Source organism: Thermobia domestica, chromosome 14, assembly GCF_964235325.1.
Source record: "Thermobia domestica chromosome 14, izTheDome1.hap1.1, whole genome shotgun sequence".
Classification (NCBI taxonomy): domain Eukaryota; kingdom Metazoa; phylum Arthropoda; class Insecta; order Zygentoma; family Lepismatidae; genus Thermobia; species Thermobia domestica.
In genome coordinates this window covers 4,916,781-4,942,136 of record NC_137467.1, presented here as the reverse complement: position 1 = coordinate 4,942,136, position 25,356 = coordinate 4,916,781, and the positions used below count along the sequence as shown (strand labels likewise).

Sequence of the window (25,356 nt, the reverse complement as noted above, 5' to 3'; positions counted from 1 at the left end):
CGTGGACCTACTTATTAACGTGGAATTTGAACCACATGAGCTCCCGCCGAGACAAGTGTATGAGTAGTTGACTTGGTTTCGAGCAGAACATACAACAGTGTATATTACGTTACGGGTTGTCCTAAATGTGTCATCATGGATAAGACCGTTTTTAGAGTTATGCCATCATACGGGAGTATCACGGGAAAAATCTGAACCACACTGCAACCAAATTTGATATTAGGCATGGGACAGGATACACTATTGTCCATGAACTCCTGCAATATCGGAAGATGTTAGCAATCTAGATCCTAAAGACGCTCAGAAATATACAGAATGCTACACGACTGGGGATCAGTCTTACACAACTTGTGTGATACTCAATAGAGGGGGATGCTTTCGTGGAGCACATTGTGATAACGGGTGAGATCATGTCAAGCCAGTGTATGCCTAACAAGGTACATTCGCGAAGTGTCCCCTCAGGATTCGTCTAAAATTGATTTAAATGCAAAGTTCTCCGCGGCCCAAAGTGTATTGTACTAATTTTAGCGGCTCATACGGGTAATTTGCATATTTATGGGCCTTCATATATCCGGAATTCATACTCTACTATAACGCTTGGTCACAAGATTGCTTTTAGTTTCTTTAGATTTGACTGAACATGAATGTGAGCATATGCAAAACAAATTGGATCAAGTACTGCTTCTCTGACACGTGTTATCCACACCAGCCGCCATCTCGGATCCGCCATCTTGATTCAACTTTCGGTTGTTTTTTCAAATGGAAATAGGTGCATGTGATACATCAAGTTCATACAAAATTTTCTCGGAAATTCATTGGTGTAGTGAGTTTTACGGTAGCTTGCATTATTTGCAAGGTATTGCATGTTAAATGTGAGTCACTTCACAAATTCAACCATTAAAAAGTTGTGCAGGGCCCCGTTTGTATATGTGATCTTTTACGTGATTTATTGTTGAAGAAATGTTTTCTGAACGTACATGCATACAGACACACAGACGCAAATAGGATATGGTAGATCTTCACCAAAATCTGGTCGTATCTAGATTTACATTAGGCATTTTGTTCATAATACAATACTTCCTTGTTATACGTAGTATAACATGGAAGAAATAACAATCACTCACGGAAATGTTGTAAGATTATGACACCAATGTTGTAGAAAGTTTCTTTGTACATACAGCACTTTTCCAGTTAGAAATTGTTTGATTTGTCACCATCAAAAGCGTAAGCTTAACTGATATTAGTCTGCAATGTCTATTCACGAATTGCCTAGAGGGATTTAACATGTAATATCTCGCAAATGGTACAAGCTACCGAAAAACTCACTACACCGATGAATTTTCGAGAAAATTTTATATGAATTTGATATATCACAAGCACCTATTCCCATTTGAAAAAACGAAAATTGAATCCAATATGGCGGATCCAAGATGGCGGCCGGTGTGGATAACACATGTCAGAGAAGCAGTACTTGATCCAATTTGTTTTGCATATGCCCACATTCATGTTCAGTTACATCTAAAACTAAAAGCAATTTTGTGACCAAGCGTTATAGTAGTGTATAATTGAATTCCGGGTATATGAAGGCTCATAAATATGCAAATTACCCATATGGGCCGCTAAAATTAGTACAATATACATTGGGCCGTGGAGAACTTTGCATTTAAATCAATTTTACATGAGTCCCGAGAGGACACTTCGCGAATGTACCTTGTAAGACTGAACGAGACAGCAAGGAGAGAAAACACACCTAATCCTCCCGACCTAAGAAGAGCAAGGCAAGATGATGATGAGTAAATTCAAAATCCTTGGTTGAGCTAAGTAAGAGAAAATATCGTGTTCACTTTGCTCATAATCCCAGATAAGATCCTCGAGCAGCGGTGGTGCGTGCATGATATCCTTTAGATAGCATGTACTAAACTGTATCTGTAATAGAAACTTTTCCAAGTGAATGCTATGTGACAGGATAGTTGGTTGAACGTCTTTTACGGAAATCATACAGAGAAGGAAAGGAGTTTGCAGGCAGTCTGACCTTGATAAAATATAACAATGACAGGCAAATACGAACAACAATAGCGCAGTCCAAGGTTTTGTAATCATTAGTACTCGTGGATTCACTACCATAATGTTCATTCCCAACACTTGCTTATTTCATTCTTCTGTACCAGTGGTCGCCAAAGTTATAAAGCTTCTTAGCTACCGTACCTTTTCTAAATCGTACTGTAACCAACCAAAAGAACTACCCACTTTATTTTTAAAACATCTTGCATTTGTTTATTGCCTATAAAATTACATTTTTAGTAAATATCGAATCAAACTATCCGTGCACAACCCCACGCGTATACAATCAACAATTTCAGGGTTTCTACTGATTTGGAGAAATCTATTTCCCTGACTTCTCCCTGACCTTTGACAGGAAATTCCCTGATTTTCATGACAGATGTCGGATGCGGTTGACATATAAATTAGAAATAAATAACGCTGAATATTTATATATGAGAACATTTAGTCTATAGAAACAAATAATAATTAAGTGCTTATACGTACATTCCACTTACCATCCATAATAATCTGAGAAACGTTTCATACTGTGATCATTAATGGTTGGTAAGCTGAAATTGATGTACAAGTAATGTTAGAAAAAATATATTTTACAAAATTTCCCTGACTTTCCCTGGTTTCTAGTCTTTTTCCCTGAGTTTCCGTGACCTGCATCATTTTCCCTAACTTCCCTGACTTTCCTGACCAGTAAGAACCCTGTATGACATGAGGCTGACAATGGCAAGTGCGCGGGAGAAACAAGCAGTTGTCGTCAGCGCCCCCTATCATTAGCGTCAGGTCAGTGCAGGAATCAAGGTTAGCCAACCGAAGTGTTAACGCTATCTACCAAAAATCTCCCACGGCCTACTAGTAGCTCGCAGTCGACGGTTTGACCATCATTGTTCTATATCAACCCTCTCCTTTACTCATTGTGTTTCTCTCTACTTTTCTTAGTATATAAAAGCTCACTCGTACTTCATTTATAGACTTATGAAATTACTGTTGTAATATCATTACAGAATTTGTCTTACGAAACTTGTTCCACTGAGCACTTTCTGATTTAGAATCTCCTTCTTTGCTTTTCATGCTATGGAAGTACACACACACACACACACTACAATCTACATATGGAACTCAATAAGCCATTAATATTTATCCATTTCATTAATGTATGCTAAATAATTTTATTGCTAGTGGTTAAGATTGTGTACTGGTACAATTTGACATAATTATCGGAATTTTTCGCTAATCACAGATAACCAACGCATTAATGTATGCAAAGGTGACCATTATCCAAAATCAATGATGGATTTTTCCTACCTACTCCCACCCAACTAATCTCTCTGCCCGATGTCCATCACTCGGTTTATTGCGACTGAAAGCGTAAGCACCTAGCCATGAACTGTGAAGCACAGTTGAACTTTGAAGTTAATCCTATTCAATTTAAACATTAATGAGAATTTCATTTTATTCATTTTAGCATCAGTAATCCGTCCATTTTATATATATGTCCAGTTTTATTTATCAACACAACAAGCAGATGCCTAATTAGAGTGTTAAAATGTTACAATATATTTTTGCAACAATTTTTAGTACTTTGTAGAACAGTGTACATGTATCAATTTACTATGTTTTCGACATAATTTGTTATAGACAGAACATATCCTGTAGATTGGTGACTTCAGCGTTATGTTGGTCCTAGCCTTTTTGCAGCAGAATATACATGTATTATTAGCTCTTGTTGTAACTGAACAAACATGGAAATTTAATGTTGATATAAAGTTTGAGCAATCGAGTTTATTTTGAACTATTTTCTGCAGGAATACCATATCGACAATATTACGCCTTTGTTCTGATGAGAAAATATTAAAATTGTCTACTGGTATGCTATAATTTTCAAGTGAGGAATACTTTCCTGTTACTTTGTATATTAAATACCTAATAAATTTTGATTGCACTTTTTTTAAATTTGTTGCCAATACTTTTGTTGTGAAGGGTTCCAAATGTACAACAGCATATTCCAACTTGGAGCGTACATATGAGTGACACATTTCCAAGAATGTTGCAATGTTGCTTAAGTTTTTATCACTTCTAATTATTGTATTTTGCAGAGTAAAGTGTCTTTTGCACTTTGGCACAAAACTCATGACACATCCTGATATTTCCGAGAAGATACAAGTGTTTATCGAAAGAAGTGTTAACTAGTAAAATAATGTAATTGAAGGTCGTAACTGTGTGAATGTTTGTAGGGGAAAGGTGGATTAAATAATCTCCTTAAGATAAATTAGCCTCCAGACCTTAGCTCTAATGATCTATATTGTAGTAATTGTCTCGCTAGGATAAGGTGTTATCTCAGGTTTCTAACGTGCTATTCTGAACATTGTTAATAAATATCTTCGATATTATTTTGAAGCAAATTTGAACCTATTGCGAAGGATCATTTTGGACCAAACGGGGTCAGTAAAATGATCTATGAATTAAAAATAAAAGAAAAATCCTGTGAACTTACAAAAGTTATTATATCTTCTTAGAAAACGAGTACAGGGTGCAGTAACACTGTGTTAAAGTATGTTAGTAATAATAGTATAAATAGATTGTTAAAGTAGGCTAATATATTGTTCAATATAGAAAACTTTTTTGAACACTTAGTTCTTCTTAGTGTTTTTCTTGGAATTAGCTTTCTTGTAGCCTAAGTGGCAGAACACATGTCACACACAATGAAATCTTCATCAACATCAGCACACTGATCGTGGGCCCATTCTTGGCACTGCTGACACATTACCCAACCCTCACCTCCAGCAAATTTTGAATATGACTCTTGACTCGGTGTCTGTCATGGATTCGTCATCAGAAGCAGATGATTCTTGATATTTCTTTTCTTGAGCCTTGCAACTTCTTCGTTTCAGAGACCATTGCCTTCTTTTTATGTTTCTATAATTTTGAAACAGCGGCTTCACTTTTTTGCATGTGCCTTCACTTTTAAATATGGGTCTTTTTACGTTACTGTTGTTTATCAATCGTCAAAGCACTCTTGTAAGGATGGCTCGTAAATAGAACAGTTGAGTCGGACAACTTCCTTTTCCTGTTGGGTGTGTTAATTGTCTTTTACGGGTAAGGTGTAATGTCTGAAGGACTGACTGCAAAATAGGAATTCAAGGTGAATGGAAGTGAGCTGGTCGGAGGGTTAGGAGTGATATTCACATGAGACGGCTGAGTAATAGGCCTAGAATGGTTCGATGGGTTATGCTGGACATGACTTAACGTAGGCCTATTTCCCAGGATTTCATTATCATCTTTATATGTCACCTTGAGTCAAATATGATGCATAATCAAAAACGGTGAAATGGTCCCTAACCTCCTGACACTCCGCGTAGAGCCGGCTATACAAAAAATTACATTTGCCCGTTCGTTCCTGCGGATATCTCGAGCTTTGCCGAGTTGAAACCTTTTGTGGGGTAATTTCTACAGTACAAATTTTGCTTCCGTCAGACAAACAAAAGCAGAAGCGCCTTATGTTATGCAATTGGACAGTAGTTAAGATTCCTCGTGCTTCATGTTGCAATTCCGTCTGGGCGTCAGGAGGCTAAGTAAATGGAATAATCCTAGGGTAAAATGATCCCGGGATCTTTTTGCCTTTTTATATGGCTTCCATTAAATACGCTCTTGTGTGACAAAACATGGAGAAGACTTCCATCTGCATTGCTTGAATGTATAGAGTTAAGCATTGACTTTTCAACAAATAGTGTCTCATTTACGGGGCATTTACACTTGGTCGATTTAGTCGCACGGCTAAATCGACTCGATGCATTTGCGACTAAATCGAAGCAACTAGACCGAATGAGATCGATGGATGTGTTCAATTGTTTTAACCGAAATTGAATGCTGCTTGTCGACTCGCTCTCCTCTGGTCGATTCGAAATCGACTGGCAATTTTAAAGATGTCCAAGCAAAAAGTAATTGGTACAATTTGCGGTGTTATAGCAGAAAAAAATAAAATCGACCACAGAAAATGGAACGTCTTTCAATTCATTTGCTAGTCGATTAGTCGCTTTCGATCAACAAGCGATTAAGTTGAAGTCCTGTTTACACGGTCGATTAAGTTGAAAGTGACGTCAATTCAACTGAATCGAACGCAAATCGACTAAGTGTAAACGCCCCATTAGACTCTAATTTATGCGTTACTACGAATACAGCAAAAAGTAGCATTTACTTTATAAAGACTATTATGAAAAAGTTATTTTTTCGTCTGGAAAACAAACAAAACGTTTCTCATCCAAAGAGAACTGATGAAAAAGGATAGCTTCTTTTGTGAGACGTAGCAACTACGTGATACGACAGGCGGCGCCACCAGTTTCTGCTATAAAGTGAGGGGATCATTTTGCTTGCAGGAATAATTTTATCCACCTCTCCCCTAACACGAATACATTCATGGGTATAATAGAAGTTCAGCCTTAGTTTAAAGAATTGTGCCAAAGGTGGTTGTAATTGTGGCAATAGCTTTCAGTGTTAGATATTATTCCGGGAATACTGGGAATACTACATGAAGTACATGTAGTCAGAAGCTGTTATAAGTATTAAATATGGAGAAATTCATTGATAATGTAAGTAATGAGCTAAGTTTAAGTAACAGAAACATTACAGATAAGAAACATTAATAGGCTTATTCCTAGCAATATTCATAGCGTGCAATTCAGCTTTAAAAGAAAATCTTGACATGGCAAAGTCTATGGGATTGAACACATATTTATCGAGCTCATTCCTTAGACTATTCCCATCACTTCATATATGGATAAATCTAAATCCGTGCTCATTAGCGTTAGTTGCAGATTATCGATATATCCACTCTAACTGTATCATTTGCTTCATCCATACCTGAGCCTCCCATTCCTAGAAGTAAAGCGTGCCCCAATGGCTGTCGAAGGATTCGTGCGATACGACACACATGGCTTAAAGCATCGTAGAACAGAACTAGCTTCATAGGCGAAGTCGTTGAATGATTGTAGTCATCCATAAATTCTTCTGCTACGTGGTGAAGCTGAAATAAACGAAAATAGAATTGAGTGTTTGAATCCAGAAATATTGCCCAGATATTGAACAAATAAACGTTTCTGTGTAGTCAATTTCTAATTCAATCAAATACCTGATTGATTGATTGATTGGGAGCTTAATGGGGGCGCCAACAGCGAGGTTGTTCGCCCTGTCACAGAAGGAACAATGGTCAACACATATTGTTCCTAAAAGAACTTACAAAATTAGTTCCCTAATTCCAGGGAAAAGTTTATATCTAGTCGATTTTTAAGCAGATGTTTGCCAAAATTATTTTGCAAAAACTGTACTACGTCAAAACCTCATCTTTAATGGTCTATAACTTGATAATCAAAAACATGCACAAAGCAATATTTCCCAAGGTCATTTTTATCACAATCCAATGGTTGATTCAGACAGAATGAGTTCTGTCGATATAGCACATAAAGGAACCAAAAACCTGTACAACACACTATTCCAGACGCTTGTATAGCAGATCAAGAGAATGAAGTCTTTAAGTTTTACATCCCACGTTTATGCCGGCGAATCTGAAGAAGAGGTGATGATGAGAAATGAATGAAATGGTGAAATGAAGAAAGTGGGAGAACCCCGAAAAAATCCACGCACACGGTGTTTGTCTACCACAAGTTCACTTGGCGCAAGCTGTGATCGAACCAAGAACCTCATGCACCATAGATGAATGCTCTACCACTGAGCCGCCCAGCCCCTAGCAGATCAAAGTCTATCGCCATAACAAATTTAGTCCAGATCGAAATAAATATAATTTAATGGAGACTTCAGAAGCAGGGCTACACCGTTAGAATAAGACTAATGGGCGACACATTTGTGTACATTAAATATTCATAATGAAACTTCTTTTTAAATATATTTCAAAACAATAACTATAAAATAAAACATTGAAACAGAAAAAAAAGCTTTAAAGATTGAAAATGGATGTCATAAAAATACTAAAAGTACAAAATATAAAATATATAAGAAAATAATTAAAATATAGTGATATTAATGACATAACATGAAATAACTAATAAGAAAACCTCACAGTTATTTCAATTTCCCGAATGAAACTGAAAACGTGGTTATTAGAGATCACATTATCCCTTGAAACCTAAGATTTTCAGGCATTCGTAAATGTTCTCTGAGGTCAGAGTATTTTGTGCATTCTACAAGAATGTGTCGAATATTCAGTGGGACGACATGATGATAACAATATGAAAGGTTAGCGCAACGTACTAAATAAGAATGTTAGATGAGAGTGTACGATACTCAAACCAGTTAGAATCATTTGATTATGGTATATTTTTGGATTTCATAGTTTGGAAGTCTAAAACTTAATTCAGATCGGGTGAGTTTGCTTCACCTGAGAAAGCCCAGGGGGTGCCTCAGAGGTCTACTTTTAATGCAATTATTCTTAATAGATGTTTCATCGCGTGTCTTCCGCTATCTCTTTGGAATATGAACCCTGATTGAGTTGTTCATACGTTTTCTTACTTTACTTCAGAAAAAATAGGGTTATTTTTTATATTGAAGTAAAGGTCCCAGGGGTGCCTCGGAGGCACCCTGGTCAATTTTTAATGCCATTATTCTTAATAGATATTTCGTTCCGTGTCCTGCGCTCTAGAATTCTTCTATCTCTTTGAAATACACCCTCTGATTGCGTTTTCTAAGCATTTGTTTTTACTTTACCTGACAAAAATAGTGTTATATTTTATACAAACGTAAAGGCCCAATGGCTGCCTCTGAGGCTCCTATTGAAGTATCCACTTTTCTAATTATTTGATACTGTTCATTGTTTATTATCATTGACAAATGATTTCATAGCAAAGTAGTGACTAGCCTTCCCTATTAATGACGGAAAATACAAATGGTAGCGGTGAGTTCAGGTAGCTTGTATATGCAACAGGGAGCATCAGAGCCCTCCCCCCTGGGCCTTTTAAGGGTAAAATTAGCGTGGGCTTTCTCGAGTTAATGTTTCTTTTTCTTTTCTTTCTTTCTTTTTTTTTTTTTTTAATGGGAAACCGAAATTAGATGTCGCATAATTCCAGTGCCAAAAACCAGCTCATCATAGTATGCTATTTGAATAATAAGCTTCTCTAGGTTCTCCACCATACAAACTTTGCTCCAAAGCGGAAATGTTTGTTTGAATTCGTACGATATACAGTATACTATTCTTAATTTATTGAAGAAACAAAATCAATGGAAAACGATATAAATAATGAAAAACATGACTAAAACATAATAAAACGATAGAAAACTTTACTCAAATATACAATAAACAACTTATAATTATCACATATAAAAATTAAAGCAAGCCACCAAAATGCCCAACAAACAAATAAAAAAGACCATTATCTAAGAATGACAATAAATACTAAAATTAAACGAGTAAACGTTCGAAAGAAAAGCCTCACAGAATGTCAACAATTTAAAGTTCATGAACATATGCGAGTGTGACGTCAATGAAAACAACGTTATCATAAAAAATCCGACAAGGATTACTTAAAAACTCTAAATGTTTTCTGAAGTCGGAAAAGGGTCTCGATTTTAATAATCCATGCCAAGTGGAACCCAGAGGATTATATTATCTTCCAGAGCCTGTGTAAGATTCTCAGATATCACTAAACATTCTCTGAAGTCTGAATATTCTGTGTATTGTACAAGAGTGTCCCGAATACTTACTAGGGATGATTCCATACCGGGATCAAGTACCTGGATAAAACCTATACATCGTCTGAAAGCTCTTGCCATGAGAAATACGAAACCGTTTTCAAATCACGGGCAAACCCACAACTTCACCCTACAAGGGGCCAGTTTGTTGGTGTTTGTGACCCTATGTATGACATATTCGACAGAAGTAAACATGAATGTTACGACCCATAACACGTAAGCATTCGGACCAATGGCGTAACTAAGGGCTTGGGGGCCACCCCGCAGACAACATAGAATGGGCCCCTTCTCTAGTCCTACATCACGATTTGGGGGCCCCATGATGGTTCGCACCCCCGCGATGCGGGGTCTGCGGGCCCTTATTTACTCCTCTGATTCGGGCGATATATTGGGTTTATCCAGGTACTTGGTCCCGGTATGCAATCATCCCTAGTTAGTGGAAGGATACAGTCTTTGCAATACGGACGGTTAGCGTTACGTACTAAATAGGATTGCATGAGATGTGTGTTTCTAGCTACTATCACTTTCTTTCTTACGTCATGCCGTCTGTCAATTGCTCACGGTGGTCTGGTTCTATTCTGCTTGCCAATAAGAGGAGGTAATAACTACTAGGATCACAGCACACAAGAGAGTGCTTCAGCACAACAACTGCAAATGCAATGTTCTTGGCTGCCGTGTCAGTACACTTGCTTTTCAAGGTTCCGACATTCCCCAGCACCCAGCAGACAGCGACGACACAACACTGTTATTGTAGCTGGTGCAATCTCACAAGAATATCTTGCACTAGGGAGTATTTATTAAAGTAATTCTGTAGGTTTATAATAACGCTTTGTGAGTCACTGCAGGTAAGCACACGACATAACGGAAGTTGAAGAGCATCGTCGAGGGCAATCTTAACTGATGTTAGTTCAGCGGTAAACATTAAACACAAGTGATGCAGATTAACTTCCGAGGTATCCTTGTCTGTGACGCAGACACAGAAACAGAAATCACACTTTTTGAACCAACGTATAAAACACATTAAATTCGGGGTACTGCTCAATCAATGTTCCAAAGTCTTGCTGAAATACTGGCATCTTGTGTGCTGTTTGGTGCGTAATAGCTAAAACTCGGATTTCTATGGCTTAAAAAAAATGTATATGCATTTGTGTCCTAGAAATTTCCAAGTATTACCTGAAAGATATCCTAAAAAGAGAGGCGCCTTTGGAGTTGCAGGAGTTAGGTCAAATTATCCTCTGAGTTTGATATGTATATTATACAGGGTGTCCCAAAAGTAATGGCGAAAAATGAAACCATAGATTCCTGGCACCAAAACAAGAAAAAACAGTTTATATGACATATAGTCTGGAAGCGGACAGGGGCGGAGCTAGACAGCTTCGAATGTAGGGGGAAAGGAACTAGTCAATTTACAAAACCGCATTGATGATTCGTGTGAAGAGTTAAGCAACACACTGGGAGTGATGGAATGCATTGAAAACTCACGTTTAGCACGTTGCATACATGTGGGAGGTCAGCACTTTGAAGATCTTCTGTAGGTACGTTTATTGTAAGCACGTATAATCAAATAGTTTTGTAGTGCTACTCGGTGTAAGATACTGCGTTACAAATACAGTACGTCGTTGTGGATTCTGCATTTTATTTATTTACATGGCACAACGAGTTACACTTTTTTATTCCCACCCTCTCTGCAAGTTTCTATCTGGCGTACCACTTTCCATTGCCCCTGAGATTATGCAACCATACTAAGTGATCTTTGCTTTGACTCCCATTGTACATGTGCATGCAATCGTGCTTTGGATAACAACTTTTTTTCTGTATGGTTTCCATCTTTACTGAACTGTTTCTATACCCTTTCGGTAAATCCCTAAATGACGTATGGAGAATCTCTGGCGCAGTTATGTATCATGCGTTTAACATGCCAAGCCGATATGATATTTATGTTTTTCTGAACCCCCTTCCTAGCTCCTATCATTAATCCTCTGGCAGGTGTTAAGTTCCTTTCCCCCCACATTCGAAGCTGTCTAGCTCCGCCACTGTCCATTTCCGGACTATACTGTATGTCATATAAACATTTTTTTCTTGTTTTCGTGTCAGGAATCTGTGGTCCTAATTTTCACCATTACTTTTGGTACACCCTGTATATATAGTATAATATCGGAATGTATTCTTCCTCTCTCTTCCCGCTGAAATAACGGTGCTGCTAAAAAGGTACACAACTTCACACTATTAAACCACTTGACTTTAGGCATCTTGAAGCTATAGTCAGTAATGCCAGATTCTATAATAAAAATTAGAGCTGGCCAGAACCGGTTCCTGGAGGAACCGGTTTCCGGCTCGGAATGGATCCGGTGCTAGTACTGGGTTTTCGGATCCAGCTTTGGAACCAGTTCCTAAGATCCGGTTCTGGAAACAGGTTTCTGGATCCAGGTCTGGGACCGGTTTCTAAGATTTGGTTCTAGAAACGGGTTTTCGGATCTGTCTGGAACCGGTTCTGAAAAGCAGATCTCCAAGAACCGGTTCCTCGTGGAACCGGTTCCGCCAGAACAGAAACTTTGTGTCCATCCCTAACAAAAATCTCTTCATCGAATGAGAAACATCACCCATACTTGAAAACATATTCATACGCTCAGTGTAAAACCAAGAAAGACAGATCTTATCATAAGGAACAGTAATGACTTCAGAAAGTGACCTGGAAAGAAATTCACCTTGGGACATAACTCCAATCGTGGTCAATGTGGATTACCCAATATATTCTCAGTATTACTTTTATTTCCCGTATACTTAAGGGCTCCCCTGAATATGGATGGGATACCATCAATATGCAAGAAAGAAACTGGTCGTCCGGTAATTTTGCAGGCGAGAAAAAAGGCAAGGCAGACAGAGACAACCAGAACCTAAGTTGTCAATTTATGTCTTCGAAATGGCTGATGCTAAAGCACCGGGTCAATCACTGTGACCCTATCACTCTGAGTCTATTAAAAAGTCCTATTACACATGGCCAACTGTTTCTAAAAACGTTCTAAATACTCTCGTTGCTAATACTGGTAAGTATATATTTGAGTAATAAATTAAATTCATCTAAAATATAACCAAAAATATGATTTTATATCTCTTCGGACCACATATATGGAATAGCACTAGAACATGGTTGAAATACACGTTTATATGATCAATAAAATCCATATTTTTGTGTTTACATGAGACATACATGTGTTTATATTTCATTAGACATTTGGAAAGCTATCAGAATAAAAATATGACATCCGAATCTTTGTGGAATCAACTGTCAAGATGGAACTTCACAAATACGTACAAAACAACAAGACTACTTGTCTCAAATGATATTGGTCTATTTATTACGTAGTTTCAACTAGAATACAGGATTGCATGCAGGGGTAAAAGTGGATCTGAAAATAACGGCATAATGTCACACCCTCCCCCTGCCTATCTTTACCCATTGTAATTTTTTTAGGAACTGGGGGGAAGCAGTACATATTTTTTGGAGGTGGGGATGGCGTCCCCCATACTTTTACCCCTGATTGCATGCTAATTCAATAGATTTCTATTTTTACTATTATTTTGTAGTCTTTCTTAGCCTCAGATAATAATCATTTAACTCAAAACAAAAAAAATCTGGATTGATGATCTGTTACATGACCTACCAATGCCAAATAGGACATTTTTTATTCCGCAACACTCTGGCAACAGTGTGAAATAGTCCTTTTTTTCTCGGCATATGTTTCAAACTCTAATACGTACGAGTGTATAATGATTTCATAGATGCAACAGAAACGATAATTGATAAAATAAATTACCTGCTCCATATCTGTGATAATTTGATAGGAACGAGCATCTCCAGTCAAGAAGTCTCCAAAGAGAATTCCTTCGGATCCAATCACGTCTTCAGGGTCCAGACCAAAATCTCCTTCAATTCTGCTTTTCAGGAGTTTATCGAACCACTCTCTGTCTTCGTTATTCACTAAACGATCCTGGAAAACTCGACAACACTCGTGATACCATAGTTGTAGTAATTTTTTCTCGGTCTGAAAATAATATTTAAAAAGACCTATGAAAATGATCGCTTAAATGGCAGATTTACAGAAACAAAATGATTTGAAGAGAATTTAATGTATTATTTGTTACAGTAGAAAATAGTACATTGCTTTACTCAAAGTATGTTTGTTTAATTTTAACAATTTTACTTCTAACAGCTTCCTGACAATTTAGTAATTTTTATAAGATGTGTGTTAGGTAGGTAAGAAAAAAGAAACATGCATTCGAAATACAGGGCAACAAGAGCACCCATCAGATGGGGCAAGGTGGGGCGATCGCCCTCTCCCCCCCCCCTTAGAGAAAATTGTGCTCCGGAAGATCGAAAACCCAATAGATATTTTAGAATAGTTACCGCAAAATTTGAGACTAGATTTGAAATGTCGCTTATAATTGCCCCCTCCCCCCCTTGGAAACCACAACATGGACGCCCTTGCAGGGCAAATAAATCTTTGAACGTTCTGCTTTAAGATAAATGTGAGAGTCGAGCGGTATTGTCGAGTGGAATTGCTGCAATATGATTCGAAACAAATGCTGTTTTTTCTTATATGGAAAAGATTTTTACTACCGAAACATAACGTGGAAAAGGTACAAAACATGTCTATTAATGTTATCATTGGATCTAACTACTAAAATGTTTGATATTTGTTCTACAGTTTCTCCATCAATATTCCTTTATATATTGTTACAGGAAAAACTGTAAAACGATCTTAACACAAAATATTCATCTATGATCGTTAGCTATCATGTACCGCAAACCAAGAAAACTGACAACAGCTTTCAACATGCATACAAGATCTTCAGAATTTCATGGCTAGGTGCCAAGAGAAAATAATGTTTTATTTTAGGTGACAGTCCAAATAATTTTTCCACACAACCATCACCCACGGAAAGTTTCTAGGAGACACATACGTACCAATCGGAACTAGATTCGAGCTTCGTACAGTTGTATTAAAAACACAGAAACGTACGTACGGAGTGTGTCCTTCAACTTTCGACATCCCGAAATCAATTTTTTTTGTAAATTTAGTCTAATTTTAGGGGTAATTTTTACAAATTTTAATATAGTTTATCGTCATGCTGTGTTTGGATCCCCCCTAAGAGCTTTGGATCCTTTCCGAAACAAATTCTTGCAAAATGAAATCTTTGAGTTTTACGTCCCACGGTTATGCCGGTTAGGCTAAAGGAGACGGTGATTATGAGAGATGAGTGAAATGGTGGAATGAAGAAAGTGGGAGGAAACGGGAGAACCCCGAGAAAACCCACGAGCACGGTGTTTGTCCACCACAAAGTTCACTTGGCGGAGGCTGGGATCGAACCCGGGACCCCAAGCACCAGAGGTGAACGCTCTACCACTGAGTCACCGCGCCCCCACAAATTCTTGCATACGTCCCTGTAAACAGATGTCCCAAATCCTGCTCGGGTTTAAAATCGAAAGTGTTATATTCAAATTGTCTAAAAACCAGTTTTATATTTCCTAAATCTATATTAGTTATGAACAATCTATCACGGAGTTTCCATGTCTAGAAACCAACGATAGATAGATTAGGCTAGGAAATTATATTTTTTAGACTTTCGGCATTTATGGTCATAGTAGCCCGTCATGTATCAGGGATGACGTCACTGGGTGATAACACTATCAGGAGAACCGTGAAAGAAGAAAGCAATTGGGATGCGGCCCGGGCAGTGTTGTAAAATTTTGGAAAATTTTGACCCTGTTTATAGAAAACAGCTTTTCAGGGTTTTCCTCTGAAAATTGGGAAAAAGAAGGAAAGTCATTGTAATTAGATTATTTTATTAATAATTGAACCGTTTTTTTTTTCGAACGCGTGAAAAATTCACAATTTTCAATATTGCATATATTAAAAAAAAAAAAACTCCAAAATAAAACTCTTATAATTACTCTTGAAAATTAATAATCTGCACTTATTTCCTTTGTGTGTTTTTTTACTCGTTTATTCGTGGATGTACATTAATTACACAACTTGTACAGTTACATACACGTTGACCATCATGAAGCTTTTCTGTTGCAACAAATGGGGCACTTGAATAAAACTGAGTTCTTAACATGCTCTTTAATCTGGCGAAGTTTTGTTAATTTTAACTTAATTACTTCTTAAAAGAGAAAGCAGTAGGTAAATTTAACTAATCCTCATGCATTAAGACATATAATTATACTATTATTTATTATAATATAGACTTTTATATAAACTTTATGTACGGTCATGTCCAAAATGATTGTCGCATATTTTTAACTGTCTTGTGGGAATATAATTTGATAATAATCTTGCAGGGTACTTTTAATATGGTTGCTACGTGTATAATCGGAAAATGCATATTTGTGGTAAATTTCATAGGAAAATAATTATAAATAAGAAAATTAGAATGGGTAAAACGAAATGTTGCTAAATGGGCAAGAAAGCTCTCTTTCGTTATATTATTCTTATTTACTGCTTTTTTGACATGAAATTGTCCACATACATGTCTTTACCGATTATACACATACTAACACTATAAGAAATACCGGGCGAAATCGTTATCAAATTGTATTCCTACAACAACATATTTATAGATATGCGACAATAATTTTGGACATGACTGTACAAAATCCTGTGCGAGAACAAATACCTGTTTGTTTAGTGCAACAAATTATTTGTAATAATAACGAAATATTTTGTGAAAAATGTAACGAATATTGCTGAAGCAACTCCAACATCAACTGAAACAAATGCTTTTTCATTTCGTTATTGTATCATATGTATTGTAATTCTCCTAGTTAAATAAGCTAGTTGTATATAAATTTCCCTATTCTGATACAAGAAAGATACAGATGGTGATCAGAAAAAATGGAAACACCTGAACGAAATTGCAACTTACCAGATTAATATGGTGTCGGGCCACCTTTCACCTTCAGAACAGCCTTGATGCGACGTGGGATGGAGGCATTGCTCGTGCAGGGCATTGGCCAGTTCTGTGAGAGAGGATGGAGGTGGAAATCGTCTCCGGAGTCGTGTTTCCAAGACGGACGACAGATGTTCAATTATGTCGAGATCTGGGGATTGGTCGGGCCAGGGAAGGTGTTGAACTTCATCCCGATGTTCCTCGAACCACGCTGCAACAACGCCAGCTGTGTGAATGGATGCATTATCATCCTGGAAGATGGCGTCATTGTCCGGGAACAACATCCGGACCATATAATGCAAGTGGTCTCCTAAAATTGCGACATAATCGTTGGCAGTGATTCGTCCGCTAAGTGTGACCACAGGACCCAATGAAAACCATGATATGGCGGCCCACAGCATCACCGAGCCGCCGCCATGTTTCACAGTTGGGCGGAGACACTGCAGATCATAAGCTTCTTTGGGCGTTCTCCACACATAAACGCGACCCGTGGTTGGAAATAGGGTGAAGAATGACTCATCCGACCATATCACACGTTTCCAGTCCTCAACGGTCCAAGTTGCATGGTCGCGGCACCACTTGCGGCGTGCGAAAGCGTTATGGTCCCTGATGAGCGGTTGGCCCGTGCAACACGATCCCGTAAGTTCATGTCATGTAATTCGCGGCGGACTGTAATTATCGAAACAGGGTGGGGGAGGTGCTGATTGAGTTCCTCTGTCACTTGCTCCGCAGTGGCACGACGGTTCTGCGTGACAATGCGCTTTAATACCCGGCGTGACCTGTCACTCATGATTTTCTTCCGTCCACTGTTCCGCTTCCCTGATGTGGTTTTCCCGTGTGTTTTGTAGGCCGTCATCACCTTCGATACTGTCCCACGCGACACACATAACACAGTAGCCACTGCCGTCACACTCACTCCACATAACCGCGCACCAACAATTTGCCCTCTTTGAAAATCTGAGAGGTCTCCCATTTTACACTACCTCCGTCTGCTGCAGCCACTGGACACTGCTGTTCCACTGCGCCTGACATAGTATGGAGACCACACCACCACCAGCGGTCCGGCGCTGCGGGCGCCACGACACCACTGCCAACCCATACATCTGACGTGTTGCCAACTACAGGTGTTTTCATTTTTCTGATCACCATCTGTAAGTACTCAATGATCTTAAATTTCAACTAGTAAATATAAAATAGTGTTCCTTTCAAAAGAATAATTTAGTAAAATATTCGAAAATTTTAATTTTCTTCAAAGTTTCCGTTGTTTTTTCAAATTTCAGAAAAACAGTAAAAACGGCTTTTTAACCAAAATTTCCGTTTTTTTTCCAGCAACACTAAGTCAGGGGATTCGCAACACTAAGCCAGGGATCATTGTGTTGGATACCATCCCGCCATTTGCCTGGTGGGAATGAGGAAATCTATGGAGAATCCTCACTCAGGATGACTGATCTGAAAATGTTGTTACATCTTTCCAACTGAGTGTCTCCACCGGGAATCGAACCTGGGACCGCTCGCACCAAAAACGAGAGTTTCAGTAATTATGCTAAACGGGTCTACTCCAACCAACGCTAGCGAATGGAAATATGTAAGCTAAAAAATTTCCACGCTTCAAATGCAATAAAATACTATTTTCCATTGTCACTTTAAAATTACGTAATATGTCAAAAGCAACTTAGAGAACAAATTGAAAGCGTGCACTTGCTGGAACAGGAATTTTGCTCTTTTTTTTTTTTTTTTTCCGCTTCACACGTCGTTGGGAGTTGCCACGTTGCGCTCGTTCGAGTTTGACAGTGAACGTGAGTTGATTTCAATCAAAGAATTAAAACGGGATTTCCACCAGATATTAACTTCTATAAATGGCAAAAACAGAGACGTCAGATGAATATTCAAGCTCTTAACATATAATAGGAATAAGTTTAAATATATACGTCCCACGTTTCTAGGAATAATGTTATGAAATAGAACACAGCGCTTCAGTGTAGAGAGCATAGGGAGGTTTGAATGTCCTAAAATTGGATTGCATTTTAGCGTGTTTTTCAGCATCGAGACTACATGAGATGTGGATTTAAAGCTTAAATGGGATCAGAACTATATGGTCGGCCAGGCGGTCATTTGGGTTGTGTATAGTGTCAATTGTAAATTCCTATTTGACAGTTGGAAAAGCATAAGTAGTAGAAATCGATCGAGTGTAATATTTACCATAGTCATAAGCATTTAATGATCACCCACTCATTTATCGCCAATTAGGAAGGAAGATTCCGTGCTATGTTTTTCAGTTAATTTATTTATTTACACGTACGAAATTGAGTTCTTTTACCAGGGGCATTCAAGCCAAACTGGGACTTGTGACATTATAAACAAGAATTTTAGGAAACCTAAAAATAGATCAAAAGATCTTGGCTTAATAATTAGTATTTTGTATCTGGGGACACAAAAGTTTTGAATGGCCCAAAAATTGAGTTTTTGAATTTTCCACGGAATAAGTACATCATACTGAGTTAAGGGATAGTCTGGGTTTGGCTGCACTGTATGCAGTTCTCCAGATATAAGGCTCACAAGAAAATTTTTGCTGAAATATATTGGATCTTTTGATCTAATTGGATCGGGGGGCATAATATTTTTGAACGGCCCCTAATTCGAGTTTTAATATTTTCTACGTAATAAGCACATAATACTGAGTTAATTGATAGTTTGGGTTTGGCTACACTATATGAAGGTGTCCAGACATAAGGCCTACAAGAATATTTTTGATTGAAATATACTGAATCTTCTGATGGAAGAAAGAAGAAACTTCGGAAAGTATAAGCTCAATCTGGTTTTTCGAGAAATTCTTCTGCTACATTTACACATTTGTGTCTGGATAGCTTTAGCGTACAGATAATTGAGGAGTTTCATGCAATAAGGGCGTAAGTCTCAAACATGCAGTTGGAGAAAAACGATGTTGAAAATTTAAGTAGTGTTTTTTTCTTACATACAACAATGTAATATGCAGCATTTCATTCCGATATTGAATTGAAATGTTACCAGGAGGCTAAACAAGCATGGCAAAACCATAAATGCGTTTGATGCAAAAAGGGCGCAAACTCGCTTACGCCCTTATTAGATCAAACTTTCAATAGTTAGTATGCCTGCACCACCGTTCAATTCTTTATGACATACATTCCAGAAAATCTTGGCCTTCTTTGTCAAAACTCTCTTTACATTTAGTACTGACTTTAAGCGGAAGGCTTTCTAAGTCCACAGCGTGTTCTAGCTTCACGAAAAGATATATAGTTGTGGATGAACGGGTCATCTTACCACGAAAAGAAAATCGTATCTTGTGTAGTTAAGCGACATGTTATGCGTCGGTTATCTAGTACTAGACCAGGCCTGTCCATGAATTGGCTCCCGGAGCCGAAGCGTGAGCGAGCACGAGCGGAGATAAGAACAGGTGAGCACAGGTGGCTGGTAGCTTCGCCCCTTCGACTGCATCCGATAAGTGTTGCCAACCACACATGATGGCAAAAAACCTACGGCCAAGCCTGGTCAGAAATTTGCACGATGTTGAAGCATTCAGCAGACGCAAGCGTGAAATGTGCAGGTGTGCTCTCCCCCTCCCCATTTCGAAAGCAGTGACGCGAAAACACTGCAGGAAATAAAATTGGTACGTTTTTTTATCAAGGAAGACGCATCAGAGAGGTTACAGTTAGCGTTGAAGTAACTAACAAATGAACAAGAAAGAAAGAAACTAATATTAAACATGTCAGCTTACAGACGTAAAAACGACTGCAAAAATCGGAAACGAATTGTTTCCGGCCTTTTTAGTTTGCTTACACAATTCGTGACGTTGTATTACATTAGCACTTGGTCTGTAACTTGTCACTCGCTTCACGTTTGCTAAGTTGTAAACGCCTTTCGTTGCTAGATTGATAGCAGAACGACGGGAGATTGAATAATAATAATAATAATAATAATAATAATAATAATAATAATAATAATAATAATAATAATAATAATAATAATAATAATAATAATAATAATAATAATATCGTGTTCGAAATATGCATAATACCTGCTTGAGTTCTGCCGTAAATTGCCACTGGATGCTAATGTAGGCAAAGAAACAGAGATGAGGAACAATTCGAAAATCAGATTATTTGAGTAGATTTTATTCGAAAATATATTATTCAATTAGAAATCATCCAAATAGTCTATACTTATTAGATTTCCGTAGCTACAAAGTATAAACATTGTAATAGCTTTTATAACTTACCACAGAAACCCGAGATCGTAGACAAAGGTCCCAAAAGAAAAACACTTGTTGCACATTCCCAAAGGTTCGAAAAATGCAATCACATTTGCCGAAGCGTACTCAAGTATCTTAACGCCACAAGAGACAAATGTCTGATAATAGCAAATCAAAATTCAAACCAACGGAACACGAAAACGCACAAAGAGGCCGAATGTGTATAAAGTTAGAAACACAGAAAAAAGAAAAGACACTATAAACACTAGTAACTGACAAGTGTTTTACTTCAAGCCTTGTACTCTGAGGCAGATGTACCGCACAATTTCTTCGTAAGTGTCTCTATACGAGGTGATATTGTTTGCACACAGCTTAGACGTAACAAACATTCCAGGTGATGGTTGGACAACGAACATCTCTGGTTTGATTTCGTCAGTCGCATTTTTGAAAATAATTGCTCACACACATACGTCGAACCAAACATTGACATAATATTGGCAGCATTTCTATGCAGTCGCGGAAATCGACATCGAGGGAAATTCCTATAGAACTCTTGTAAATTGCTTTCCTGATGGAATTTCTCTTTAAATTCCCTGTCGCACACTAAGTCTATAAGTTCCAACTGAACATCAGAAGGAGCGTCTGCAATGTCTGTAGAGAATGGGGTGGCAAATACCCTGAAGCTCATCTCCAAACATTTTATGTCCTGAAATCTGGTTTCAAACTCGTCCTTAAGGCTAAGCAGCAAACTGCGGTAATGAGTCAAGTCAAGTAGTTTACCGGATTCTTGTAAGGTGGCTAAGCTGGAAAAGTGAACCAAAATCTTCTTTTCAAATTGCTGCGCCCAAAGGGATAGCTTCATTTTGAACGCTTCGACGCGATCGCACATATTTGTAATTAGCAGATGTTGACCCTGCAATGAGAGGTTAAGAGCATTGAGATGAGTAGTTATGTCTGCCAAAAACGCAAGGTTGCATCTCCATTGGTCGTCTTTCAGTTCTGGCACGGAATGATCGTTCATATCCAGAAACATATCAATGTCGTTTAGTAACTGAAAGAACTAGTTTAACAATTTCCCACGGCTCAGCCAGCGCACCTCAGTATAATAAGGTATGTCTCCGTATGCACTGTTTAGGTCTTCGAGGAAGGATTTAAATTGGCGATGTCTCAGTCCATGTTTTCTGAGGTAGCTGGTGGTACGAACTACAACGTCCATGACATCGTTCATCGTTACACTCTTTGCACACAACTGTTCCTGATGCAACATACAATGAATTCCCCTGATATCATGCGACACCCCAAGCTCTTGCACTTTTTGTTTTAGTCGCGCCACGAACCCTGCTTCCTTCACAACCATAGCAGGTGCCCCATCGGTCGCTACAGAAACCAGTGCATTCCACGCAGGGCCTGTATTTTCGACACTTTCTTCAACACACGAAAGAATGTCAGCGCCCGTTGTGGAGCCCTTCATAGGTACTATGTGCAACAGTTCCTCTCGAATCTCCAGATCACTATGTACACCACGAATAAAGATAGCAAGCTGCGCAGTATCTGTAACATCCGTACTTTCGTCGAGCGCCAGGGTAAATGCAATAAACGTTTTCGAAAGTTCCGACAGCTGGCTCAAAACATCATCTGCAAGATGTTCTATGCGTCACGTAATAGTTTGTCGGGAAAGTGGAACCGATTCGAACTGCTGTATTCGAGGTGGACAAAAGTCTAATTCTGCTAATATTACTATACACTCTTTTATTAGGTCTCCGTCTGTGAAAGGGCACAGCAATCTCGCAATATGCAACGCAATTTTGTAACTCACCCGCACAGAGGCTTCACACGTTCTCTCCCCGTCTTCCTTTTCCGATGTGGCCTTATTCTCTTTCAACTTCTTCAATTCTTCTTTGCGAAAATGTCCTTCAAGTTCCCCGTATTGCTCCACGTGATAAGTATTGTAGTGACGTTGAAGGTTGAACTTTTTAAATCCGTGTAATGTTTTAAAGCACACTAAACATTTGGCTACACCGTCATCTTCGACAATGAACTATGCGTGTTGAACTTAAGTGTAGGTGTAGGGCAGCGTCGTTTCGCCATCTTACCGCTTTCAACTCTTTACAACGACTGTGCTCGATACTGGTCTCTATAAGCAGATGTACACAGGGGGAGTTAGTGGCTAGATAACTACTGTATTATGTATGCAGGTGCCAAAACTGGAAGCACGGATGATAGTAGGCTGAGCATAAGTGGCACTAGTCGCTGTCTGCTATACACTAGTATAGCTGTTTCGTCATGTACTTAATCTTTACTTTTGTTACTACTACTACTACTACTACTACTACTACTACTACTACTACTACTACTACTACTACTACTACTGTTACTACTGCTACAACAACTACTACTACTACTAATAATAATCATAATCATAATCATAATAATGCGTATTATTATTATTATTATTAGTAGTAGTAATAGTAGTAGTATTCGGACCAAAGAGGGATGAAAATGGGGATTGGAGGAAATTCATAACGAGAAATTGCATAGTTTATACCGCTCACCTAACATTGTTAGGGTCATTAAATGTAGAAGGTTCAGGAGGGCAGGCTATGTAGCCAGAATGGAAGAAATTAGAAACGCTTTCATAATTTTAATTTAAACCCAATTGGAAGAAGACCACTAGGAAGACCTAGGCGTAGATGGGAAGGCAATATTAAGATGGATCTTGCAGAAATAAGAGTACAGAGTAGATGTTGTTGTTGTTGTGTTTGAGTTTAACGTCCCGTTCAGCAGCGGGGCGATATGAGACGTGGACCTACTGATTAACGTGGTATCCGAACCACATGAGCTCCGCCGGAAATCGAACCCGGGTAGTACAGAGTAGAAAATGGATCCAGTTGGCTAAGGACAGAAGTTAGTGGAAATATTTTGTAAACGCGGCATTGAACCTTCGGGTTCCATAGGCCATAGAGTTAGTTAGTTAGTTAGTTATTATTATCTAAAAGAAATGTTCAAATGTTGCTAAGAGACAATTACACAGAACTGAGTTAAGATCAAACACTAATTTGGCGGAAGGAAATTCCAGTGAAGTGCAGCCCACTTTGAGCGTTATCTGTGCAACCCACGTTTCATGTTCAACACATTGGGAATAATTGTTCGTATCATTCAGTTGGAATGTTTCTTCCGAGTTTACGCTGTTACAGTAGGCCTACAACATTCTGACTTTCAAAATCAGTCAGTAACTATCGAAGAAAGACAAGCATGTAGCTTCAGTCGTTGATATGATTTAACATTCTTTTTCACTTTTAACAAGCCACCGGCAAGCAACCAGCCAGGGACAGTATATTTTTCCTTATTAAAAAGACACCCCTTGTTAAAAAACACACACTAATGGTAGTCACTAATGGTCACTCTTAAAAATGGAAAATCTCTTTGGCTCTCTTAATATTTTGTTTGATTCTTTGCAATCAAAGTAAGTTTAAAATTGGAGTAAGAAATACTATTCTTCCTAATGATAGTGTAATAGTGGCTTCTAATCTCCACAACCAACCCCTTGCTAAGCCTATTCGTACACACATACATGCATAAGCTAATTTTCTGGAGATAATACTTAGATAATTACAAACAAGTGCTACAGTATTTTTTTCCTATCAACAGATTATCTCTTTTCCTAAAAAGCGAAACAACATAATATAACAAACCCACACTCGGATTAAGAACTTGATTATATATATATATATATATATATATATATATATATATATATATATATATATATATATATATATATATATATATATATATATATTGAAAACTGGTTTTCCATTGGACAAACTAGCAAATTTTTATAAATATAAGCGATGGTTTGGTTCCACCACATCCTTCTTTAACAAAAGGAAAGAAAAAGACAAAAAGGAACGTACATAGTTTATCATTTGATTGCTGTTACAAGCTTGTGTTGTCTATAGTTAACAGTTACCACATTGTAAAAAACACTTTACACTAAATGGTAATCAGTTACCATACATACTTTTTTTTATTTGGTAAGCTAGTGATTACCGCCAAGGTTGACAACACTTCCGCTCCTCTAAGGACGAAACCCGAAGATGCACGAAGTACGAACAATGGTATTTGCACGTAGAATGCTCGTGAGCGTTCACGAGGAGAGTTTCCACTATCTGCTCGCCGTGGCCAGGGCTGTACTAGACGTTCCATGCGATGAATGATCACAAAAACAATTGTGCTAGGCTGTGAACCACCATGGTCGGCACCTTCACTGATGAGCGCACGGCCATCTTTGAAACATTTGTATCATTGGAATGTTTTACTGCAGCTGTGTGTCTCATTATTGTTGTATTTGAAGTCACCTGTACGTATAGGCTAGTTTTACGACTTCATTCATGCGAAATAGCAACACCTCACACTATTTCGTGATCAAA

General features: G+C 38.1%; 1 protein-coding gene across 1 annotated transcript in view; it reads right to left on the bottom strand.

The window, feature by feature from the left end:
• LOC145670651 (dynein axonemal heavy chain 1-like) overlaps nucleotides 1-25,356 on the bottom strand; it is a gene marked incomplete at its 3' end in the record, with an annotated part of 1,762,390 nt that overhangs the window by 571,745 nt on the left and 1,165,289 nt on the right. The window contains 2 exon segments of the mRNA XM_081739441.1: nucleotides 6,913-7,075; nucleotides 13,566-13,793. Of these exon segments, the coding sequence (XP_081595567.1) occupies nucleotides 6,913-7,075; nucleotides 13,566-13,793 (391 nt within the window).